The following is a 26,028-nucleotide window of genomic DNA, read 5'->3' as shown; positions in this document are numbered from 1 at the left end:
CAAGCTCACAGCCTGGCACAAAGTGACGCTCTGTGAGCTAGCTGTATACCAGCTACTTTTGAATAGTCTTAAATGAAAGATACTTAATTTTGGTCCATCGTGTACTGCTTTTGCATGCAAAACAAGTGTATTTGCTCACACCCTTTATGTCTATTATATTATATACACGCTTAACCATATTTTACACTTTGGCTATTTGAAATGAGTGTGACCTTGTGATTAGAGTGTCTGCCCTGACCCCTGAGACTGGAAGGGCAGGGTTTGATCCCTGGACGGGCCATACCGGGGGTGTACTTGTACATCATGTCCAGGGGGTGTACCTGTACATCAAGCTGCCTCACTCTATATAAACAGGAGAGGCTCCTGCCCTATGGGCCTCATGGCTCAGCAAGGCTTACTTAATACTTTCTACGGAGCGGTATGAAGCGAAAAGGAAAGTTCGGATTCAGACATCGATTAAACCCCATTTGCTGAGCAAATGGAATCGTGCACGCCGCACGCCTGGCACAAATAACTTCTTTGACTATACAATTATATAAACACACACAAGGAAGTTGGCAGGCACTCACTTCTGCTGATTATAGGAAAATTACAAAGAGATGCAATAGGAGAATAAGGAGAGATGACGCAGCCTGCCCTGCGCTACGCGGACATCTCCATTGAGGCGCGGTGTGCGCCGCTCTTTACCAAACTAATTTGGCATACGGTTTACGGGTGCTTTTAAAATGCTTTCCCAAATGTGTTTGACCAAAATAGCAATTTAGGGGAAAGCGTGCCAGCACACGGCACGCCCATGACCACAACTCTAGGCGCAAATACGGGTGTCGGCAAAAAAGATAGCGGGTGATGCTGGACGACAATACCATTAAGGGACAGAGAAAGCTCCTATATTCGTAATTCTCGGGCCGCGGCTGAATTGTGGGGCCGCGCTGCGGGTAAAGTCGGAGACAAAAATGGAGCCCAAAATGTTCCACCACTGCATGGTCCCTATATGTACGTTTTGTCAGTTAGTATAGGCATTGTAGGGGTTAACCTCAAACAAATTGCAACAGAAACTCTTTCAACTTATTTTGTTTCATAAATATGTTAGTAACAACACAACATATCAAAAGTCCTAAGAAATCCCAGTAGGGGAACACACACACACATGCTAAAATAGGTGATGGTGTACCATTTACAACCTATATAGGCTAAAATTCTGTTTTAAGTAGCATGTGACGTGTCAAACTAGGGGGTTTTCATGATTGTGAATCCTCCTTGGGCTAAAAACGTCAATAGCCGTCATCACAAATGTGGGGCAAGTGACTATATGATATGGCTTTTATCCCAAGGAGTGTTTTTCATGCAAAACAAATGCTTGCAATGGATTCAGAATCATGATAAAACCCTAGTTTGAAACCCTATGTTATTATTGGCCTTAATATTATTGTTATTGTTGTTATTATTATTATTATTATTATTGGCCTTCAATAATGACGCAACACATTGTTTAGTGAAGGTTTTAACACCTCAAATCATCCTGAAGTGAAGCCATATTGGGATTATTTGTGTCATGCTTGCATTACAAAGTGAACAATTCTTATGAAAATTTATCTGCTGCGCTATGAATGGGAAAGTGAAAAGTCTTTGGCATAACGACCAAACCCATGACAAATAGGCAATGTATATAGAAAGTTGGAAACACTACAAGGAAACACTTAGTTAAGGTGTACTTCGAAACAATACAAATAAAATAAATGTTTAGTAGGGCCTACTCGAGCAACCACTGGAATTGGACCATGAATATCCAATGCCATTTAGTTATTTTAAATTGATGGTGGTTCACATAATGATTCAAAGGGCCTTCTGTTGCCTTGAGTTTGATTCTATCGTGGCTGTCGGGTGGAAACCTCGTATGCCATTATGTCTCACGTTTCAGGAGATGAAAACATAACCAGTGTTCCAAAGGATCCAATGTAGATATTTAGTCACACGCTCTTGTTAATACTTTTCATTCATTATTCAGAAAAACCCACAGACTCACTTGACCACTTTCACTTTCATAATGTTGTAAACTCATGACATAGTGAGCTTGTAGATCGGCTATTTTCTTTACTACTTTAAGATGAGGCAGGGCACTAATTTGCAGAAAAACACAAGTTGAAATATGTCGATGACAAGGTTTATATCCGACAGCATAACCCAAATAAATTGTATAAATTCGCCACCACATCAAACACAGTAGAACGTGCTATACTTTATTTGCTGTTAGAATCAACTTGGCACTGCAGGAAGGACTATTACAAATGTATATTGATTCTCTCCGCTATCTACAAACCATCATCCCATCTGCCATTGTGATACCCACCCTGCGTGTAGGTGTTATTTTACATGTTATATCGTGTACGTAGTATTGCATTGTCAGCAAGTGACCGATTGCACTTGGAAGCTGTCCAGACAGCAGTCTACATTTTGTCCAGGTAGTTGTCGAGGGCGGGGATGCCTTCCTTGAGGCCCTTGCGGTGGCGGGTTTCTTTCACCACCTCGGCAGGCCGGGTCTTCTCGTCGAAGGGGTCGCCTGGCAAGACCTGCCAGTGGTCGAACACGCACTGAGGGAACGCCTGGCCTCCCGTGTTGGACCTCAAGTCTGCTGTGAAACCTGCCGGACGCAAAAGATGAGCTTATAAATCAATGGAGCTAATGACATTTATTGTCACAAACACAGATACAACGTAAAAGTGAAATTCCTCTAGGGGTCAACCGCTGGGTCACAGGTTCGAAGCTTGATCCCGGCCACCTTTGCTACGTGTCACTCCCTGTCTCTCGCTCCCTGTTCCCTGTCAATGTCCACTGGTACTATCAATAAAGGTAGAAAAAGCCCCAAAAATATATAGTATATATATATATATATATATATAAGTATAAAAAAAAAAAAAAAGGAAATACTTATCCATGCAGGCTTTCACTGTAGCAGTTTGAAAGAAAGTAGTGTCTTCCGTCTTCCAACCATACTGATTAATGACTTGCCCGCGATAATTTTTTTCCTGTTCCAAACAAACTTTAATGGTTTGGAACATACAAATTTTCATAAGAAACACTAGGTGGGAAGAAAGAACCGTTTCGGTTCAATACCGGTCAAAAAAGGGGACAGAATAGACAAAAATTATATCACATTAAATTAGTTAGGAATGGTAAATGGTGCATTTATATTGTGCCGTTATGCAAGGCGCTTTACATAGTGCAAATACATTCACCCATTCACACACACATCCATACACCGATTGCGGCAGAAGCCATGCAAGGTACCAACCAGCATAATATTTTATCATCTTTATGACATAACATTACATAAACTACATTCACATACACCCCCACACTCAAGACATGTGATGAAGATGTTGTTAGTTAACCCATTCTGGGCGGGAACCCCTTTTTATACTTTAGCTATTGAAAAATAGCAGATCTACAAGCTCATAGCGTGCCACCGAGTGGTGCGCTACGAGCTTGTAGGTCTGCTATTTTTGAAAAATCATGAAAATGCGGCACAAATCTTTGAATCTTTCAGAAGACTTTCTTTTTTGTGAAAATGGGTTAACTTACCAAAGGATTCATTGACGGGGAGGTATGCTTTCACCACAAAGATGGGCGTTCCGGTGACCTGGCACTCTTCAAACACATGTCCCCTCTTCCTGTTCAGCACACCGTAGATGCCTCCCACCACTTGTTCCGGACACTGTCACAATGACACCGTTTATAGGGACATTCTTTTAGGACAGTGTTTCCCAAACATTTTAATTTCTAGGTCCCCCAGATTGATATGCAATAGCCCCCCCCCCCCATCAATTATTTGATATTTAATTATGATAGTTAATATCTGGTTAATATCAGATTCCACTCACATTGTGAACCAGGGTTTTAGGAGATCGTACCGTCTGATTGATTGATTGATTGATTGATTGATTATTTATTTTCTGTTTACTCGAGACCCCTGTAACTGATAGCAATGATTAGGCCTACTTTTAAACACACAAATTTAACATACATCCCCTTTGATTTAAACCTTTGGCCAAGAAATAGCCGATCTACAAGCTCACATCACAATGCGCTATGAGCTTCTATATCTGCTATTTCTGAATAGCCAAAGTATAAAATAATGGTTAATGTGGTTCAAATCTAAAATGCCACAGATGCTTTCCCGGTCTTAATGGGTAAAGTGGTTAATTCATTAGAGTTGGAAAGAAACTAAGGACATTTGTTTTTTAGGTATTTGTAGCCTACTTTACTTGATTATTTCCAATTTCCAATACTTTTGCTTCTACTCCAAAACATCTTAGAGGCAAATATTGTACTTTTACTACATGTATTTGAAAAACTGAGTTACTTTGATTATTATTACAAAACATAATATACATTAACCACTTCAGCCCTATAGTGAGCTTGTAGATCTGCTATTTTCAAAAGAGTTTTGAAATGGGACATTCTTCATAATGAGCACTTATACTTTTGGTACTTTGAGTACATTTTGAAGCCAATTTACTTTTGTACTTTTACTCCAGTGCAATTTTGATTGAATTCTTCGTGTAACCTGTAACAAAGTATTTAACCCATTTTGGGCGGGAACCCCTTTTGGTGTTAGCATTATGTCATGCTTTAGCTATTGAAAAAAAAGCAGATCTACAAGCTCATAGCGCGCCACCGAGTGGCGTGCTACGAGCTTGTAGGTCTGCTTTTTTTTTTAAACCGTCAGGATTTAGAAGACATTTTTAGAATCTGATCTCAGGTCAAAATGGGTTAAAGAACCACCATTCTTCTGTGCGTTAGAATCTGGTCTCAGGTCAGAATAAGTTAACACATTTGAGTACTCTTTTCCCCGCCACCACTGATGAATTGCGGGTGTATATACCTGGATCTCCACCAGGTAGACGGGCTCCATCAGCCTGGGCTCGGCGGTGAGCACGGAAGCGTAGAGGACGCGGCGTGCGGTGGGAATGATCTGCCCGCCACCTCTGTGGATGGCGTCCGCGTGCAGGGTGACGTCATGGATGTCGAAGCGGACGCCCCTCATGTTCTCCTCGCACAGAGTGCCCTGACGGTGCATGGCGGGATAGGGGAGGGGGGGGGGAATGAGAAAATCACAGCGCTTTCTTTCACCGTTGGTTTCTTGAGCAAAATTGTGCCACTATATAATAATGAGCATTATAGAGGACCACTTATACTGTATGAAGATAAGGTTGAAAATGGGTGAACTGCCCCTTCAAGTAAAAAAAAGACTTCTTCCAGCACTGTCAAGACTCTGACCTCTAATGACACCCCTTCCTACAGTAGGGTGGGGTTCTGTGCTTTTTTTTTGACACTTTTTTGATCGGCATTGCATTCATTAATAATTATGATTAGGTTCATGACGAGATACGGCGTGGCACTTATGAAGCGCTGACTGGAATGGACACTTCATTTGTTTAAAGTGCACTGTTTACCGTTGCTCTGTATTGTTGATGCTTCTTGTTTTGTTTTAAGATTTTTTTTCCCCATGTATTGCTGTAGGCTACACCACAATACTTTTTCTCGTCATTACTCTTTACCCGTAAGTTGTAACTCTGTAACATTAACGGCTGTGTCGACTGTATCTGTGTCTGTCGTGCAGGACATGCGGGCACTCACTCACCTCCTTGGTGGCCCACTGGAAGCCGGCCACGACGCTGTCCTTGATCTCGTTCAGGTACTGCACGCCCTTGGACACGTCAATGACCATGTTGGGTCCCGTGCCGTCGGGCCCGAAGCACCAGATCTTGCGGGCCTCCGCCACCTCCCACTCGTACTTCTCGGTCAGGTAGCGCGCTCTCAGCTTGAGCTCCTGGCGGGCGCTCACGTCTCCCTTGTCCACGTCCTCGGCCAGGCCGTCGGGGAAGGGCCGCGCCTTCATGAACAGGCGGTTGTGCTTGTTGGGAGACTTGGACAAGCACACCTGGTTGGACTCCTCGGTCACCGTCTCGCGGTAGGACACCACAGGGTCCGATTTCTGTCGAACAACGAACACCCAAGATGTGACAGATTGTAATGCACAAACGTATTTTATGTTTGGTACGGAGCTGCGCAGGTAACCGTCAACCAGTGTTAATTGTGTCACCTATAAAGCTATGAGGACTGCCTTTTTTCATTGTCTAAAACTACAGTAAGTAAATAAAAACTAAACAAAAACTAAGCTATGGTGTAAAAGTAGATTTGCTATGTTGAGCACTTTTTTCTCTCAGCAAAGTGTAAATCAAGCATTACAGTGTCATATCATGGCTTGCTAAAAAATACATTTTACCAGGCTTGAATCAATTGATTCTAAGGAAGCATCACACAGTGCTTACCTTCAGGGGGATTCCTGCATGGTCCTCCTCCAGATCTTTCAAACAGATCTCCAGGTGCAGCTCTCCAGCTCCAGCCACGATGTGCTCCCCCGACTCTTCAATGATACACTGTTGGACACAAAGTCACAAGGATTTCAAGCTGCTTTCTCATTTGAAAAGTGGAAAATGGAAAAAGAAATTATATGCAATAACACAAGAGGGTGTGCATTACTGTCATTAATGGCAGTAATTAATGGCATTCATTAATAGCCTTTCTGAAAAAGCTTGACACATTTTGAAAAAGTTTAGCTCATTTACATTGGTACTTGAATACAGGACTTTAGTATTTCTACATTGAGGTATTGCTACTTTAACTTGAACCCCAGCATGCCTATTCTGGGGGAAATATTCAACCATGCAGAAATAGTAGATCTACAAGCTCACAAAACGACAGACCACAAATCACATAATCTCTGCTATCGGGAAGAAATCACCACCCTAAAACATGATCAGCATGTATTATTATAATATAAGGAGGAAGAAGTTAATTACTTGCATGACAGGGGGAGAGTTGGTGGAGTTAGCTGTTTTAGCAGACAGTTTGAGGGTCCAATGTTAAGAGGTTAAGAGGTTTTGTCCAAAGCACTTTTTACTACTTTTCATTGGATAAATATTGTTTTAACCAACACACAGACGGAAAGGGTGTTTAATAGAACTGCTTTATGCAACAAGAAAAAAATCTAAAACCTCAAAAATGGAGTTATGAGGTTTCCTCCCGACGGCAACGATATGCAATGTGAAGTGGTGCAAGCACAGTTGACTTAAGCACAGGGTTGTAATTACCCCTCCTGTGACCTGCACACACACACACACACACACACACACACACACACACACGCACACACACACACACGCACACACACAGTCACTCTCGGGGGAGCCCTTGGCACCGCTCAAACACCACGCGCACACCTGAACCATGGGGTCTGACTTGGCGAGGCGCTTGAGGCCCTCCACCAGCTTGGGCAGGTCGGCGGGGTTCTTGGCCTCCACGGCCACGCGGACCACAGGGCTGACGCTGAACTTCATCACGCGCATGTTGTGGGCGTGCTCGAAGGTGGTGATGGTGCCCGTCTTCACCAGGTACTGGTCCACGCCCACCAGGCCCACGATGTTCCCGCAGGGCACGTCGTCGATGGGCTCTGTGTAGCGGCCCATCATCAGGATGGTCCTGTAAGCGCAAAGTGGTACTCACGTTTCTTAAGCCATTCTGACCTGAGATCAGATTCTAAAAATGTCTGTTGTATCCTGACAGTGTCATTATTAACCCATTCTGACCTGAAATCAGATTAAAAAAATGTCTGTTACATCCTGACAGTGTCATTATTAACCCATTCTGACCTGAGATCAGATTCTAAAAATGTCTGTTACATCCTGACAGTGTCATTATTAACCCATTTTACTGAGACCACTACGTTCTACATGTCTTCTAAATCCTGAGAAACCTATGTTTCTCTATCAGACACCCCTTTTCCACCGGTTGGTTCCCAATGGGAACCGGTTCAGTTCTTTTTGGTTCTTATTCTTATATAGTCCATGAGGCGGAGCTCCAAAATTGGTGGGAAAAACTAGACCTATATTAAATTGTTTATAGAATCAATACAAGTTAATTGATACATGATAACCCTTCCACAGTAGTAGCTTTTTCATTATTTTGCATATTTTCCTAAATGAATGCCTCATTTGCATATTTAAAAATGTAAAATGTGTAATACAATAAATCACTGTATTCGTGTAAGTACTCAATTTGCATGGTGATAACAATCTAATATATGTATGGTTTTGCCCACTCAATTCATAATTAACGTTCCAATTTTGGAGCTCTGGCTCATGGACTAAGAACCAACAAGAACTGAACCGGTTCCCACTGGGAACCAACCGGTGGAAAAGGGGAGGGCCCTCAGTGGTTCTCAAACTATTTCATGTCAAGTCTGAAAATATGTCGTTCCAAAAGCGCTCAAACCTCTGAATGGGTTTCAGATAGAGGTCGTCCTTCTTTCCAGGAGCGTAGTTGGGGCCCATGATGCGAACCTTCTGCCCCGTGGACACCGTGCCGGAGAACACGCGGCCGAAGGCGTAGAAACGGCCTTTGTCGCTGGTGGGCACCATCTTGGAGATGTACATCATGAGGGGAGCTTTGGAGTCACAGCTCTTGATTCCTGATGAGGGGTAAATAAGACAGAAAATCTATCTATGTAGTGGTTTCTGAGGAGCGCAATGTGAAGAAAGAAATCAGTTCCTTTAGCATTTATCTCGATAGTTCTACTGAAACAGCAACTCCCGAGTCCCGACTCCGTGAACCCCTCTTTGCAGAGGTTATTGTAATATTTAAAGGCATTGTGTGAGCTTGGAGATCCATTGTCAGCTGTTATCATCAATGATGGACAAAATCTCCTAACTCCACTTGAGCTAGATTTGGGTGGTGATAATATAATGTGCAATACAATACAGTCACAATACCAACAACTTTGAAGAGGCAGTATTAGCATTTGTTATTCTCAATTTGTTGTCAATGGGAATGTAACGTTTGTGTAAAACGAAAATCTACACTAACAACTGAATATATGAGGGGCTAGCGCCCCTCAAAAATAAAATAATAATAATTTCCTGAAACATTTACATTTTGGAGTTTGCAGTGCCGAACAGCAGAGATATAGGCCTAGCCAAAGGACCCCTTATCTGAGAGAGAGAGATGGGGATCCCCCCACTACATAATTGTATACAATCATGTTGCAGATTCAATTCATAGATATCTCTGCTGTCGGGAGGAAGCCTCATAACTCCAAAATGTTCATTTTTCAGGAAATTTTCAAAAATTTCAAATTAAGAAAACCTTATATTTTTTAAAACAAAGCAATACAGCCTCATCAGAGCCTTTGTTTAAGACCCCTTAGTATTTCTATAGTATGTAAGTAACGAACCCATGGCCGCCTCGTCGTCCATGGGCCCCTCGTACAGCAGCTCACATCGGTACTTCTGTGACGTCACTGGGGATGGGAGGTGGATGGTGATCATCTGGAGCAGAGCGTCCCCTGCTGGCAGCCAGCGGCGCATCACCGCCTGAGGTGTAAAAACATAAGCGGTTAACCTCTTAACCCATTCTGGTCGAGAACCCCTTTTGGTGTTAGCATTATGCTATGCTTTAGCTATTGAAAAATAGCAGATCTACAAGCTACGAGCTTGTAGGTCTGCTATTTTATGACTGACATAGAAACAGCTTTTTCAGAATCTGATCTCAGGTCAGAATGGGTGACCTGAGATGCTTAGCTGAGCTGGATACCCCAGGAATCTATGCTGTATGGTCTGCCCACCCCCCCCATCCACGACCCCCTTTATAGCAAATCTAAAGTGTCATTGAAAAAAAAATGATGTCTGAAAACTATTGTATAATGACATGCCCAAAATATAGGGACACACCGATTCACCAATGTGTCACTCACACGTCTACTGTAAAGGGGATGTGGATTTAAATAACGCAGATCTAAAACCTTATTAATTAATCCGCAAAAAAAACAAATCAGATGAGCATGTAAGCATAAAATAACTTAATTTGACGTTATTAAATGCAAACTCTAAGGGGTGGCAACCAAACAAAATGTGCTGTGAGGTGCAATGCTATGATGACAAATGCCACGGGAAATGGTAATTCATATATTTTGAAAGGCCAAAGCCGCCATTTATTAAAAACGCTGTTGTTGTGATATGCGAAATTATCGTACATTTGGCATTATTGATCGTATACATCGTACAGACGGTAAAACGCGATGATTGTCGTACATCTGGCAGCTAGTGCGTGACAAGCACCTTCAGAAGGGGTTTTCCTTCTTTCTCTTTGTCGTCGGCGTCCAGCTTCACATCCAGCTTCTCAATCAGCTTCTGTGTTGCTTCTTTGTTGAAGTTCATAATGGCGTCAAAAACCTGGTGAATATCAGAGGCAAGATACTTAACCCTTTCTTCATGTACGACTTTGGCTGCTTATATAAATCTGAGCTATTATTATTATTATTAGACATAAATTACATAAAAATAATAATAATAATAATTGGCGGCGGACCTTGAAAATGGGGTCCAGCACCAGTTGGCAGAATGTTCTTGGGAGCTTGGCGCCTTCTGCGTTGGTGGCGGTCTTGCTGAATTTACCAGTCGCTGGATCAAAGTACCTGCACAAATGGCATGTATGCACTCCTCAATCAGTGACACTGCTTATGTCTTAGTCTGCGTAATCTCAGCGGGGCTCCACTGGACGTGTGAGTGCGTGCATGCGTCAAAAAACGAACCGGGGCAATTTTAAAGCAGTCACGCAACGCAACGCATCGTAGGCAGTGGAGCCACCCTCCATTGATTAAAAAGGGAACATTCCCTGACGGTGGCGGAGACACAACGCTGACCCGCCCGGTGGAGCCCCGGCGTTAGCTGGTGACATTTTAGACTTCTTTATAGGGACCCAAACTATAGTGAAAATAGCTGATCTACAAGCTCACAACATGTCGCCTCATGCCGCCTTGTGCGCTTGTAGATTGCCTAATTTCACGTCTGCTTAAAAGTTACATTTGTGGAATATATGGAATAAATGTCCTTTCATTGTTTTAAATGTATTCATGAAAAAAAAATGAATGCATGAAAAAGGAGGGGTGTATTTACTCGTGACCCACAAAAATCGTTCCGCGACCCACACAATTGGGGGTGCATATCTTTGGTCCGACGTACTAACAGTCCAATATACTTTGACACTATCAAATAGGTAATAGGCCTGTACAAAAATATATTACTCCAGGAGAACAACACATGAAGAAATGTCCTTAACCCATTCTGGGCGGGAACCCATTTTTGGGTTCTGTACAGTATGTACAGTATTCAAAAATGTAAAAAATAAATTGATGCTGCTATATAAATATTTGAAGTTTTTCAGAAACCTTAGGTCAGGATTTAGAGGCGTTTTTAGAATCGGCCTCAGGCCTAAACCTAACCGCAAGCGGAAGACAGGGTTGAGTCTTAACCGGCCACGTACTGTAGGTCGTACTGTTGGTACGTCGGTCTAACGTCTGTCCCCCACAATTGGGTCCCATGTCAGAAACACACAGACTCACTTGTCTCCCCACAGCTTCTTCATCATCTCCTCCACCTTCCTGGCGCGCTCTGGTGCCGTCAGCGGCGCCTTCTTTTCGGCCTTGGCCGAAAACTTGGCTACGTACATCTCAGCGAACTGCTTGAGAGTGAACGCCCAGCCGTGGAGCCCTGAGCCGAAACCCACGGTCCCCACCACTGGATCCAACTGCAGAGAGAGAGAGAGAGAGAACCATCAATATCCCACCTCAATGGCTACTATACGTTATGCATCAACAACATTAACAGTGGTTCCACTGCTCGACTCTTGTAAAACCCATTTTTTTCTTATTACTGCAGATTCTGTCCAAAAATCCTGCAAATCATTACACCGTAACTCTATAGTCATGTGCTCAAGACAGATCTGTCCGATATTTCATATTCCATCCTAATTGCTAACATTGGCTTTCAAAGTTTGCAGGACGGCCCGTTTTGAAGAAAATAGTAATAGTTTTAGTAATAGTACAACATAAACATTACAGAGACTTTAGTTGTCACTGTACAATACTTTAAAACAGTTGGCCTGTTGCACACATGCCTAGAATTGCTGATATTTGCGCCACTCTCATCGAAAACAATGTATTTCAAACTCCAGCTTGTCACACTTGCAGTGCTGCACGAACAGAGCTCAAGCATTGTTTTCTTCCCCCTCAATGACGACACTCTCTACCTGCTTACTGTAAATCACTCTGGATTAAGAGCGTCTGCTAAATGCCTCAATTGTAATTGTAAATTGTACACTACTCTGGCTCGGTGATGCTTCACGTGGCTCAAATTCGTGTTGCGTCCCGATAGGCACAGAATAGTAAATCATGTTTTGGGGTGAGCGTTTGCCCCAACTGCCACTCAAAGTGACTCCTGGCCGATCACAGCACATCCTTGCACAAGTGGTATAGGCTCTGGGTTGTCGCCACTGATCATGATGTAGCCACGCTATGCTAGCGGGCGGCGGCAGCACTGACCATGATGTTGCCCATGGGGCCGTTCTCGGACTCCCCGTAGGTGCAGATGATGACGTTGACGTTCTCCACGATGCGCTGGAAGGTCTGAAAGAGCGCGTCGGGCTCCAGCTGCAGCTCCAGCAGCGCCCGGTCCATCTTGTTCATCATCAGGACCGGTTTGATCCGCTCGGCGATGGCCTGCCGCAGCACCGTCTCTGTCTGGACGCACACGCCTAAAAGAAATTAAAATGAAACGCCATCGCAGGCCACTGTGTTAGGTCAGGTCTGGAATAGAACACTTTACGTTTTTGGACACTTATTTGTGTATCAAAAAGGTCAAATTTGCCTTGGTGATTTTGGGAGATAAGCAATTGCAAGAACATATTTACAATTAGTGTAATATCACTAATTTGCCGATATCACATTTGGCTGACCAGTTGAAACACACTTAAACCTATCGGCCATTTTGTCCCCTGTATAGTTACTGCACTTTGGCTTTGTAGGGCAGTATAGTCCTCAGTGTTAATTGAACTCTGAGAGGGTCCAAATGGGTCCATTTTGGTTACATTCTATACAATCTCAGAGTTAAGGTCCTTTTTCTGCCATTTTCTGTCGTTTTTTCCACAGTTTTTCCAAAAACGCACCAGTATGCAAGGACCTTTACACTTGAGGATTTTACCGTGAACAATATAGGATACATTATGAACATGGAAAACCAACAAACACACACAACGTATAACTACTGTGCAATGCATTGCAAAATCATGTAGTGACACTGGAATAATACAAGCTTGAATACTATGGACAGTTAACAGACAGATCATGCACATGCAGCATGGAGTCGAATGGGGTTTTCATGTGTATTTTATAGTAAACGTTCAGGGTTAGTGTAAACACTTAAAAAAAACGAATAATAATAATAAATAACCCAACGTAACAGCATACTGTCCTTCTCAGTAGCACGATATGCACTTCCTCCCTGATTAATAACTCACAGATTTTTTTTTGGGGCGCAACTAATCGATTTAATCGATTATTAAAAATAGGAACAAAATAGGAAACTACTCAATAGTCGCAGCCCTAAGTCCCCTTGCACTCAAGAATGTGCCACCAGGCCCTGTTATTAACACAGTCTCCATATATACCACAAAGCATGCAGTTTGTGCATTGTTGCTCAAGTTTCAACACCAGCTGCAATGGCGTCTCGGCACCACTATCACGACGCATTCCCTAGTGGAACGGGAGCTGGGTTGCTTCTCTGCCAATCACAGCGATGGAACCAGATTCAGCCGACTCACTGATGCTATATGGCATTTAAATTCCGTGCACAACGAGGCAGTGCTGCATCAAGCTCAAACGTCAGCGTATGTGTTGGCTGTGTCTGTATATGTAAAAGATGGCGTCCGACATTTTTTACATTATTCACCGGAGTAAAACTTGTCCTATGGGGCTTGTCATCATACTATTGGTTGAAAGAAATATGTTTTTAATATCAAACCTTTAGTAACGTAAATTAGTTTTGGTGCATCTACTGTTAATTAAGACCACAGTTAAGACCAAAGTGTGAAAAAACAAACGAACATATTTTGATCATTTCAGCTGGTATATTACAGTAACTGCATGTCTTGCAAGCCAAAGCTGTTTCCTGGAAGCGTTACAAAACCTTAGCCTGGTAGCATAATTGCCTAAGTCATATTTTAAGGTTTTCTGCCTAAGTTAAACTTGGGAAAGCATGCCCCAAGTATACATATTTTATCTGCCTTTATTTATATCGGCCTAACTCTACTCTCCTAACACTGCTGATTCATCCAGCCTTAGCCCTATGTCCTCAGCCTATCAGAAAGCTTGTTACATTCCAAAATCACTTTCTGCCTAGTTCACACGGGCAGATGCAAAGATACAGTCTACCATTCATTGTCAATGGAAGCCAGTAACATGAAGAAAGATACAAAGATGCATCCGACGTTTGTAGCTGGTGCAAAAGCTACGAAGCTACAACTGTAGCTGCAATGATACACGTCACTACGGACGCACGCTTGATGATGTTAAGCCGTGTGAGCAACAAAGCGACAAATGTCCTGTCTCCTGTGATTTTTTAATCTTTGCATCTGCCCGTGTGAACGCAGCATAAAGGTACGTTCAGACGGACAGATGAAACGATGCAAAAATGCATCACAGCATAATTTGCGGAAGCTTCACGCATCATAGCTGCTTCGTAGCTTCACGTCGCTGGCTTCCATTGACAATGAATGGTAGACTGCATCATTTCATCTTCCTGTGTGAACGCACCATTATGCGTTATAACATTAGTCATCTCTATGGCTTAAGTAGAAAGGGATTTTTTTATGTAAACAAGCATTCTGATTGGCTTAGGACAGGGTTTTTTAACCAGTGGTCCTTGAGGGCGTTCTAGGTGGTCCCCAGCAAAATGATAGAGAGTTGGTAACCAAATGGACCCTTTAACTCTAGAGAGCGTAAAATACACTCTCAAGAGTAAAATTATTGTTAAACATCAAGTCTACACAATTAGGCAATGTAGAAGAATAATTGTTATTTTTTATCAACGTATGCCTGTCATATCTTCTCTAATGGTACCAAGGTCAATACACATGTAAGTCAATACAGCATGAAATTGTGGACAAAATATCATCCAACGATAACAACAATATTTTGGCTCAGAGAGGCTAAATCTCATCAAATGTGTCTCAATTAAATAATGGACCTTGATAAGAACAGGGGTGAAAACCACCGGCTTGGGACATGGGCAATAGGGCACAATGTAATGCAGCAGTGTCAGGAGAGTAGAGTTAGGCAAAAATGTCAATTTGGCCAAAAAGTGACTTAAGCAAATATGCTATGAGGCTAACGAAATATACGACTACAGCACACACAGCAGCGTGTAGCGATGCGCGGCCTGGCAGTGTGTAGCGTGGATAGCGGTCCAGCTAGTGCTCGCTGTCGACCACCGTACCTGAGACACAGTCTACAACTACAAGCGCCCCGTCGGTGACCCGCAGGGCAGCCGTCACCTCGGACGAGAAATCGACGTGACCGGGAGAGTCAATCAAGTTTATGAGGAAGCCAAAGCCGTCCTTGCTCTGTTTGATGAAGGCCAAGTCATTTTCTGCGAGCTCATAGTACAGGGAGATTGCACTGCAAGGGGAGGAGGAAGAGGAGTTGGAGGGGGGGGCGACACAATCACATAACAGCCTTTCAGTTCACTAGAGACGTGGTGGAGGAGGCACGTTGGTTGTCAGTGGTGGAAGAACTCAGATAGTTTGGGTTTTTTACTAAAAAAAGTAAAAGTTAAAGAATGTGGAGATGTGCAGCAAGTTCAAAGGTGATGTCATCAATATATATTAAAAATACCACAAGTAAAAGTACTCTATGTACAATATGTCCCATGTCGCAGGTGTTTCAAGTTTTTAAAATGTGACAAAATATTGAGGTAACCCTACAAGCAACCCATAGATCAGCTATTGTAGTGTAGACGAGGACATGGAGGAATAACATGGTTGATGTATGTTTTGTAATAATAATCTAAATCTAAGTAACTAATAGTAATTAATGAGATCAAAATAATTTTTGAGTAAAAAAAACAAACATTTTGACCTCTAATATATAGTGTAATGTCAGTATGAAGTAAAAGTATCTCAACATTTAACATAAGTACAGCGCTTGAGTACATTGTACTAAATTACTTTCCACCACTGTTGGCTATGCTGCGAAACAGGGCAGCTGGCAGTAGTGCAGCGACCAACGCTAGCGTGTCTCCAGTACATTCCAAGAGAAACGTTCACATGATCAAATGGCTGAGACTGACACAGACACTTCCTGTCGTAATATTTCTTGCACTTGAACCCCAGCATCCGTACTATTCGGGGTAAAACCATAGCAGGAAATAACTGATCTGCAAGCTTTCAATGCGTCACAAGGTGACGCGTTGAGAGCTTGTAGATTGGCTATTTTAAGTGGAAATATTGAATGTAGAGCTAAAACAGAAACATGCACTGGCATAGAGCCCTGAGGGACTCCGCTCAACCATATGGTGTTTAACACATTCATTGCCAATGAAATGACGACATATCTCGTCATTTAATTTAATTGATTATGCTAGATTGCGCTCTTCGACAATGTATGCATGGCTCTAGGTTGCTAGGAGACCGATAAAACTAGGAATTAACTGGTCTCACTGTAAGCAGATTTACAAAAAATACATTTATCTCTGATTCTTTTCCCAGATTGCGTTTTTGGTCAAAACAAGCTGTTCTCGCCTTCAAGATAGGCATTTTCACTGGGGGGAAAAAAAACACTGACAGTGGCTAATTAATTAATTAATACCTGGCAGTGAATGTGTTTTCTCAACCAGTGAGCCAGGATCCAAAGAAACATGGGACATGACATGTTCTGATGGGGTCGTGACCTAAGAACAACTTGGAAATGAGGCACCTATATTTACATGTAAAGGAGCTAGAAGTGATATTTTGTGTTAAATAAGTGTTAAATATAGCTCCATATTGTGACGTGACCATTTTCTCTATAGTTTAAAGAGTTTGTTCATTAACCTTCGCTCATCAAGCTCTTAGCAAAATTAATAGAAAACACCAATGTAATCAGTGTCAAAGTACTGAAACAACTAAATGAGCAGACAAAATTGGAAGTGGAACACAAGCACATAAATGCTGTGTGTGATCCTGATTGGATACATTTCGTAACCCATCTGAAAACTGTGGTGACAATGTTTTATTAAGCACTCTTACGTGGATTTGATCGTGATGCACCTCTCCTGCTCGTCCTTTCGGGTGTCTGTGAATCGGGTCTCCCCCGCCCGGGATCCGGCGATGATGCCGGCCTTGCTGACCAGGGAGTCGGTGAGGGTGGACTTGCCGTGGTCCACGTGGGCGATCACGGACATGTTCCTGATGTTGGACTTCTTGTCCATGATCTCTCGGATCTGGTTGACTGTAAAGTTAACCTGAGAAGAAGAAGAAGAAGAAGGGCACAACTCTACTTAACCCGTTTAGACCGTAGGACGCGTGGAGCCGTCCTAGCTAATCCAACCGATGGATGTCCTTTAGCGCAGAGGTTGGCCTCTCCTTCTGCACCATACTCCTTGCTGTTCGCTCATGTGCGCTGCCATTCACTTCCTCAGAAAGAAAGGCTTGCATCTCCTAATCTAGGGAGCTCTCTGTGGTTTTGACCAGATGGATATACTATAAGCTCTTCATGTCTGACTTCAACATGCCTCTCGTTTAAAATATGAACGCGGGGGATTATCGAGCGAAGTTATCATAATCCTACCTCAGCGAGGTAAGCAAGCAACAATATTTCTCATGTTTTTGTACGGAACGGAAGGGGGGGGGGGGGGCATTCAGAGTAAAAGCTGCCATATCTGCGCGGCACCCAGAGCTGCTATTTTGAAAGAAATCCCGGCGCTGAATGTGTAACACATTCAGAGTTCAAATCATCAGCAGATATAGGTTTGTTCATTTCAATCAAAACGTATACATTTTGTATTACAATTCTTTGGTTAATGAATGTAAGAACAATGGCTTAAAGCATGCTAACTTTGCAGGAATAGAAAGCCTCATTGATGATGTCGCCGGTAGGCGGGTTTATGAACTGTCCACTAAGCCCTCCTCTGAGACACGAACCGGGTAGACAAAAATGGTTAATATTATCACAAGCATTATAGTGTGAGGACCAGTGAGTTACAGTATATGAAGATATAAGGTTGAAAATGGGCGAAGTCGTCAATTTTAAGTCAAATCAAAATCCCAGTATACTTCTCCTTCCTGCACTGATTATGAAGTCAGAAGGTGCATGAGAGAGATTGCAGTCTTTTTTAAACATTGTCCTGCTGTCAAATGGAAGCATTGCTGCAGTGCAGCGATGCACTGCGATCAAGCAGCAGCAAACTGAGATATTCTGTAATGTAGGTTACAGGCTGAATGGCATCCTATAGCAGGGCCGAAATCCTGTAAGAGGGCACTTTTGGACAAAAATAATGAAAATAGCAGATCTACAAGCTCACAACGCGTCACACTGCAACGTGTTAAGAGCTTGTAGATTGGCTATTTTCGGGGGGCAACCCAACACTCGGTTGCTAGTGGGGATGCAGTGTACGACATGGATTTCTAAACAAATGTGTTCAACGCAAAATAGGCTATACTGTGTTCAAGTTCAGGAGACTTCAGAAAAAAGCATGGAAAGGAGTGGCATTTGCATTTCTTCCACCATGTAGTAATGCTGCATTCGTGGTCTGGAAAGGGCAGTTGTCTTTACAGACGGGTAAAAGGGCAGTTGTCTTTACAGATGGGTAAAAGGGCAGTTGTCTTTACAGATGGGTAAAAGGGCAGTTGTCTTTACAGATGGGTAAAAGGGCAGTTGTCTTTACAGACGGGTAAAAGGGCAGTTGTTTTACAGATGGGTAAAAGGGCAGTTGTCTTTACAGACGGGTAAAAGGGCAGTTGTTTTATAGATGGGTAAAAGGGGCAGGGGCTGAAGCCCCTTTGTTGTCTATGTGTGCATCCTGAGCAGTGCTTTTCAATCATTTTAGCATTTGAGCCACGGACCACTTTTTGTTTTGTCTCTGGGATAATAATAAATAGTAGGCCTAATAATAGCCCCAGTAGTAGGATTATATAGGCCTATTAATAAGAATAAATCCCACGTGACTTCTATGACTCACACATATTATGCATGCACGCTGCTGTCATATTAAGCAGGCCGAGTCGTCCAATGGGTCATTCGAGGCTTCAGTGCTGGGCGTGTTCGTTCTATTCTATTAATAACATTGAGTAAGGTTATTGCAATATGTGCAGTGCACCCCCCTACAAGGATTATATGACACGCTACGGTATAGGCTACGCACTTGTATAAGGCCCAATAGCCATCTATTATATAGGCCAATATTATATAAATATAGCCTATATCATAATTTATATATGCTACCTACCTATATAGGTGGCGTTTGCCGAAAGGATCAGATCAACTGTATAGCTTGTAGATCAGTTATTTGATAATAATATATAGGCCCTATACACGAGTCAACATTATAGGCCTATATAAAGCATATTATACGCTTGCTATATTAGATTATTCATTCTGTTATAAATATCCACATAGACAGGCATTATTGACGATGTTGTCTGTCGTTAATAAAGAATGTGCTATAGGCCTATTGCCAGCATATTTAAGTGACACACGCGCACGCACATAGCCTACATACAATTAGGTCACATCTCATCGATATTGAACAATCGCAACAAGAAAGTATACAGGGCTGTCGTTACCATTTTGGCGGATGGATGGTGTTGCCCGGCTCAGTGCGGGGTCGTGTAGTTGTGTGCGTGTGTCTCGATCCTGTCCTCTCCGTCGGAGGATCTGGGCGAGAAGAGAGCGAGAGTGACGCACTGTGTTGGCTTTTAATGCTGCGTGCGTGCGTGGACGGACGGACGGACGGATGCAGGTGGGAGACGCTCGTCGCGTGGCGTGGGTCATGTGGACCGTAGTCATATGGGACCCGAACCTCCAGTCCTGAGACCGAGAGGGACACTGGGTGGGATAGGCTTGTCTCTCATGTCATGATGATGACTGTCTGCCAGGTTTCAGGCTACTTGGTTGGCTGCGCGCTGCAGCTGGCGGTGGTAGTCGCGCACGCGAAAAGTCTATAGGCTGTATGGCAGGCTGGGCTGGCTGGCTGACAGCTGATCTATACGAGTACGCATACAAGCTCACAACGTGTGGAAATACCATGCTATTAATATTTGATACTGCCGGAGAAACACACACACACGCACACACACACAGCGAGAGAGAGCTAGGGAGAGAGAGAGAGAGAGAGAGAGAGAGAGAGAGAGAGTGTCATTTAAGTAGCCTATCCAGAAATGTGATATGCTCACTTAGCCTACATATATCCTATACCAACCTATTTCCTGATTTCTTTGGTGTAGCCCACTTGAATTTACTTCATGTGCATTTGGCTGCAGACCCCCATATGACATTATTTTGTGTCAGGGACTCCCCAATTTTCTTTGTTAAAATGTTTCAATAGCCTATTCTAATTCAATATGTATATTTTTATGAGGGCCCTATATGCACATCTTTGAGCTTTGTGTGTGTGTAGGTAGCTGTTGTAGTACGGAATGTGATGATTTGATTGACTGATGTATGATGATAAGAGCGCCCCTCACTTCACAAGAGTGTGATGTTTTAGGCTATGCGCAGCTTTGTGTGTTTGTGTGAATGAGTGAATCATTCATAGCAATGATTTGATCAGCTGAGCACGGAATTAGTGAGGGCAGAAAAGTGAAGACGAATAGTGCATGCAAATTGTGATTGGCTGGTGTGATGATGATGTAAGATGTGTGATTGCTATAGCAGATCTATACAAGCTCACAACGTGTTGCAACTTGGCTCTGCTATATCGCCCTATACAGCTTTTGTCCCCCCACATCTCATATTTATCATTGACAATGAAAGGAGAAATTAGGTCATATGTAAATATGACGTACATTTGTGGCAACACAAACATTAAATGCCATTGACAATGAAGGGAAAATTTACATCATATGTAGACGAGCAAATCGGCTAACCAAACACATAAATGCAGTTGTTCATGAGATGATGTATGATTATGTATAATGATAACAGAGCGCCCCTCAGTTCACAGGGGTGTGGTTTTTAAATACCGTCCCATAGCCAATTGAAGTGGTTATTGATGCTATTTATTCTTTTGCCCGCAGGGACCCTGGAGAAGTCCTTGAAGGGGTTCCAGAGGTCCGTTAAACAACTATTCCATTCTTGTGTTTGTGTTCACACAAACAATCAAAATTGTCCATTCATTGTCAATGGCATTTAATGTTTGTGTTAGGACAACATTTGGGTTACACACACCGAAAGCTAATCACACCCGTGTCCGTGTGAAGTGAGGAGTGACTTATCATCATACATCATCTCATTCCGGCCAATCGGAATTTCTTCAATGCGTGTGTTATGCAATGTTTGTGTTTACAGAAATACTCAAAATTGTTCATTTATTATCAATGGCATTTAATGCAATGTTTGTGTTGGTCAGTTTGTTTTGGCAAATACACAAAAAACAAAAAGCCTCAAACATATTTTAACATCAAAATATTTTTTAAATGTGCATTTCGGCTAAGCAGCAAGCTAGACATGACAAACAAATGTGATTTACAGTATAGGACCCGTTTACACGACCTCAGAGGTGAAATGAAAGCGGGGAGGTGGACATTTGATGACATTTGATCAGTGTAGTAGTTTGTGAGATAAGCCACAGACAGACACACAGACAGACGGGGAAAGATCTTCCTCCTGCCTTCGGTCTGGAGGTAACAAAAAAGTATAGTAGGTGTATTGGTTTGTCACAAATTGCCAGATGATCTGCAGACAGACAGACAGACAGACAGACAGATAAACACATTGATCTCCCCCTGCCTTCCGCCTGGCAGAGTTCATTACATTTTGCATCATCGGCAGAATTAAGGCATATAGTCAAGGCATTATTTGAAATTGAAATACATCCAATCTACTATAAGGTCATTGGTTCTCAGCAGTAGGTCCCTTGACCACCAGCTGTCCCAGGGGACCCTTGAGGCCAGTGTATGCTCAGAACGACACATCAAACGACACAGCGCATGCATGAAGTGGTGTCAAAATGACAACAAAAATCTAAATATTTACGGCTGTCGGAAGTAGCAGTCAGTATAAAGTGAGCCACTTGGTGGAAAACATTGCGAGACACTTTCACTACAAGCATAAATTGGCCTTGTAACTGACCATATTTTGTACACAGACCTGTGATCCAAGCATAAATTGGCCGTGTAACTGACCATATTTTGTACACAGACCTGTGATCCAAGCATAAATTGGCCTTGTAACTGACCATATTTTGTACACAGACCTGTGATCCAAGCATAAATTGGCCTTGTAACTGACCATATTTTGTACACAGACCTGTGAAGGGTCCATTTGAACTGTGGTGGGCGGCGGACCTGACCTTGAAAACCAGGGAGCTAGTTCCTGCAGAGAAACCATGGCAACTGTCTAACGCTGCATTTAAAGCAGGCAATGAAGATGTGTCTTGCTAGGCTATATAGCGTGTATATTGCTCCCTATATTGCTACCTTAGGGGTCCTTGAGAGGAGTTGCCAGATTTATTATTGATAGTTAGCAACAAATGGACCTTTGAGGTTATGTAACTCCCTGAGAGTACAGGGAGTTAAACTCAGACTCTCGAGTTAAATCAACACTAAGAGCATCTCTGGATTCGGGTCCCAGAGATTAAAATACTTGCATCAAATGGTTGGTGGTCTGTTATGGCCTAATCAATGCATACTGGGGGCTCCTTGAAATGAAAACGGTTGAGAATCACTGGTATATTATATTTATTATCTGTTTTTATTGTTGTTTTGGGAATTCATATTGACGGAGTAGGATCCCGTGTCGGCATCCTGGTTGACCTGGAAGTTGCTGGTGGACAGTCCAAACGGTCGCAGGAACATGTTGCCCAGGTCCTTCAGCTTACCCAACACCTCCTCCTTCATCCTCTCGTTCCTGTCGTGGATCTGCCGTGGGAGCCTCATGCAGGCCTCCCTGGCCGTGCGCTGTCCGGGATCCTTCTCCAGGACCGTCCTGTAGTCTCCCAGAGCCTCGTCCAGCCTGTCCGTCTTCTCGTAGAGCTCGGCCCTCCTCAGGATGGCCCGCACGTAGTCCGGTTTCAGCTCCACGGCTCTGGAGCAGTCGGCGATGGCCTGGTCCTTCAGACCCAGGTGGAGGCGCGTGGCGGCCCGGTTGGAGAACAGAACCGCCCTGTCGTCGCCAAAGCACACCGGGCATATGGCCAACGCCTCCGCATAGGACCGCTCGGCCTCCAGGTGCTCCGCCGCCCTGAACTGACCGTTGCCTTTCTCTTTCAGAGCCAAGCTCTCCCGTTGGCGACTCTCTCTCTCCTCTTCGGTCAGGTTCTTCTCCACTTCCCTAAGGTAGTCGTCGTCAAACTCCGGAGGAGCATCGGCCTTTTCAACCTTCGGCGCAGTGTCAGAATCCATCCTCCCTCCAACCTCATCGTCCCACTGCAGTTCTTCCTCTGTGGCTCCTCCATCAGTTCCCTCCTCCTCTCCTGCGCCATCGCACACAGACTGACCTCCCACACCCTGTCCAGTCTCTGGGAGGTAATTCCGTGTGTGATGGTCGCACACTGATCCTCCTTGATGGGTTACTCCTCCCTTCAAACACCTCTCAGGGTCATCCTCTTGTTTTTTCTCCTCCACTCCTCCCTCTATTCTCTCCTTGTTCAGAACCTCCAACGTCTCCTGGCAATCATAGAATTCCTCCTCGGTCTGCTCCTGCTCCACCTCCTTCGCCTCCGCCTCTTCCTTCAGGTCCCGGAAGCTGGGGGCATGACCTACAGACGTCATACAGCTGTCTGTAGGACAAACGGGTCTCTGTCTGTCATCGGAGTCGGACTGGCCTTCACCCAATAATGTGCATTCCCGGAGACCTTTAGACCCTGCTGTGGAACGATCCATTAGCACTTAAATCGTTCCGATTGCTGGAATAGGGTGAATTTCAGCTGTTCAACGCTGTTCACACTGTGTCCTCTCCTTTAAATCGAGCTGGCTCGCATCTTGTGTTACCAAATATGATGTCAGTTTGGCCAAATATGGAGTTCCACGCAGCTCCCAGATGGGCAACTCCGTAGAAATAAATGGCCAGGGATTTCCGGTTCGAATGCTAGTTTTTCAGCCCCTCCAATGCCTGGCTTTGTGTGTGCCCCCCAGTGACGTCATGTGGCAGCCAAGTCAATGGTATTTTTGTTTGTCTTTATTCATGCCAGCCCTGTGATGTCATGATTCGATCATGTGGCAGCAAAAGACTGACACAAGGCGCCCCTCACTTCACACAAGTGTGATTTTGATATGCTCCAGACTGGGTTAGGACCACAATGTCAGGTCATCGACGCTAACATTAAAGCACGACTTCACCCATTTTCAACCTCTGTTCATATAACTGCTCATCACAATTCAAGTCATCACAAATGTCATTCCGGCCAATCACTTTGGGCGTCTTCACTTTTCTGCCCTCACTTTTATCCTCAATAATTGATGTACTTTGCTCAGCCAATCAAATCATCGCTATGGGGTGATGATCAGCCAAATCAAATCACGTGTTTGTGTTCACACACACAGATAAAGCTGTGCATAGGATAATTAACCTGCCTAATGACGATGTCACTGGTAGTACCGTTCCTACGTGTCCACAGCCCTCCTCTGAGACACAGGCCGAGAAGACAAAAATTGTACCATATTATAATGAGTATTAGTGAGGACATATAATATGAAGATAGGTTGAAAATTGCTGAAATTGTCCTTTAAACTGCGAGAAGAAACATCTTCCCTATGAAAAACGTGCCAGCCTGATTTACAGTACGCTAATTAAACCAGTTTGATGTATTTGTACTTTACTTGAGTATTTCCAATTTCCAACACCTTTACTTCTACTGCACTACAATTATTTGAAAACTTGAGTTAGCTACTTTGTAGATTTGGATTATTACTACAAAACATACATTAACCACTTCAACCCTATACGTTTTGGCGATGTTAATATAGCCGTTCTACAAGTTCACAACGCAAAATGTTTGTGTTGTTTGTGTTGTCAGCACTGTAATTGTCACAGAGACCAACTTCTGGCTGACCACACCTTTTTTAAAGGAGGGTCATTTAGCCTTTGTCTACAATGGACAGCTGTAAATATGTTGTGGCTTGTTAACAAATGTTGATGGCCTGGGCACTAAATGAGTCCATAATGTTTACATGGTTTGAAAGAAATAACAATTCCTCAGTAAAAAGGATTCCAAACTGCTTGTTCATTGTGTGTTGTCTCGTTCTCAAGAGGTGAAGGAGAGGCCATTTCTGAGAGACGCTTGCCCCTCCTATGCACAGCTTTGTGTGTCTGTCTGTCTGTCTGTCTGTCTGAGCACCACCGGGTGTCCATCCAGAAAAAGAGGCAGACCATTGGTGAAGACCTTATGTCCTCAGCATGAAAAGGATTAAGTAAAGAAGTTAAATAACATTGATGTAATTGTAATGTGATGAATATGTGACCTTTCTATGGGCCAACAAAAAGTAAGGTAAGTAAGGTTTTCATATGACCTCAATTTGAAATAAACGTCATAATGCTCTAAACAAACATCAAAGTCCATAGACTTGGCTGGCTCTAAAGTGCTCCGTAATATCCTCAAAGTCCATAGACTTGATGTTTAAAATAACAATTTAGCCGATACCGATATATGTTTTATTTAGTTTTCTATTGCTGCTTATTTCTCATTTTATTTCTGTTTTTTTATTTCTGCATTTTGTGCCAGGGAAACAAATACATCTTCAATACAAGAAATATATGTTCAGAATCTACAGCTTGGTAGGCTGCAGATAACCAACACACCAACATAGCCAACGCAAAATGTATGCTTATCCACAACAGATAAATAGTGGCTACTGCCATTGGTTAATGTCAGTTTACCGATATGTGGCCGATACATCATTGTTCATCCCTAGTAAAAAAGTATCTCATAACCAGAGCTTGGGTAT

General features: G+C 43.2%; 2 protein-coding genes across 2 annotated transcripts; both read right to left on the bottom strand.

Moving 5' to 3' along the window:
- Positions 1 to 2,216: 2,216 nt before the first annotated feature.
- On the bottom strand, positions 2,217 to 19,869 carry LOC310872183 (elongation factor 2). Its single transcript, XM_083783910.1, has 15 exons — positions 19,711 to 19,869; positions 17,176 to 17,390; positions 15,387 to 15,568; positions 12,437 to 12,648; positions 11,459 to 11,643; positions 10,426 to 10,531; positions 10,176 to 10,289; positions 9,293 to 9,431; positions 8,335 to 8,530; positions 7,284 to 7,542; positions 6,333 to 6,440; positions 5,642 to 5,995; positions 4,883 to 5,065; positions 3,580 to 3,712; positions 2,217 to 2,638 (listed from the first exon to the last, which is right to left on the bottom strand). The coding sequence occupies exons 1-15, from the start codon at positions 19,711 to 19,713 to the stop codon at positions 2,445 to 2,447; spliced, it is 2,583 nt and encodes an 860-aa protein (XP_083640036.1). The 5' UTR covers positions 19,714 to 19,869; the 3' UTR covers positions 2,217 to 2,444.
- A 2,958-nt stretch (positions 19,870 to 22,827) lies between these two features.
- LOC310871783 (tetratricopeptide repeat protein 1-like) lies at positions 22,828 to 23,967 on the bottom strand (the record flags this gene model as incomplete). Its single annotated transcript, XM_083783418.1, has 1 exon — positions 22,828 to 23,967. One exon carries the CDS (start codon positions 23,965 to 23,967, stop codon positions 22,828 to 22,830), a length of 1,140 nt encoding a protein of 379 aa, XP_083639544.1.
- Between the last annotated feature and the right edge of the window lie 2,061 nt (positions 23,968 to 26,028).

This window comes from Protomyctophum parallelum (assembly GCF_964188405.1).
Source record: "Protomyctophum parallelum genome assembly, chromosome: 15".
Lineage (NCBI taxonomy): Eukaryota > Metazoa > Chordata > Actinopteri > Myctophiformes > Myctophidae > Protomyctophum > Protomyctophum parallelum.
This window is presented reverse-complemented; position numbering and strand designations above follow the sequence as displayed.

Excerpts from the sequence above, each read along its gene's own strand:
- LOC310872183 (XM_083783910.1), bottom strand. Across the intron at positions 7,543-8,334 it reads TATCTGAAACCCATTCAGAG|GACCATCCTGATGATGGGCC; the intron begins GTTTGAGCGCTT and ends TTGCGCTTACAG. Across the intron at positions 3,713-4,882 it reads TCTACCTGGTGGAGATCCAG|TGTCCGGAACAAGTGGTGGG; the intron begins GTATATACACCC and ends TCATTGTGACAG.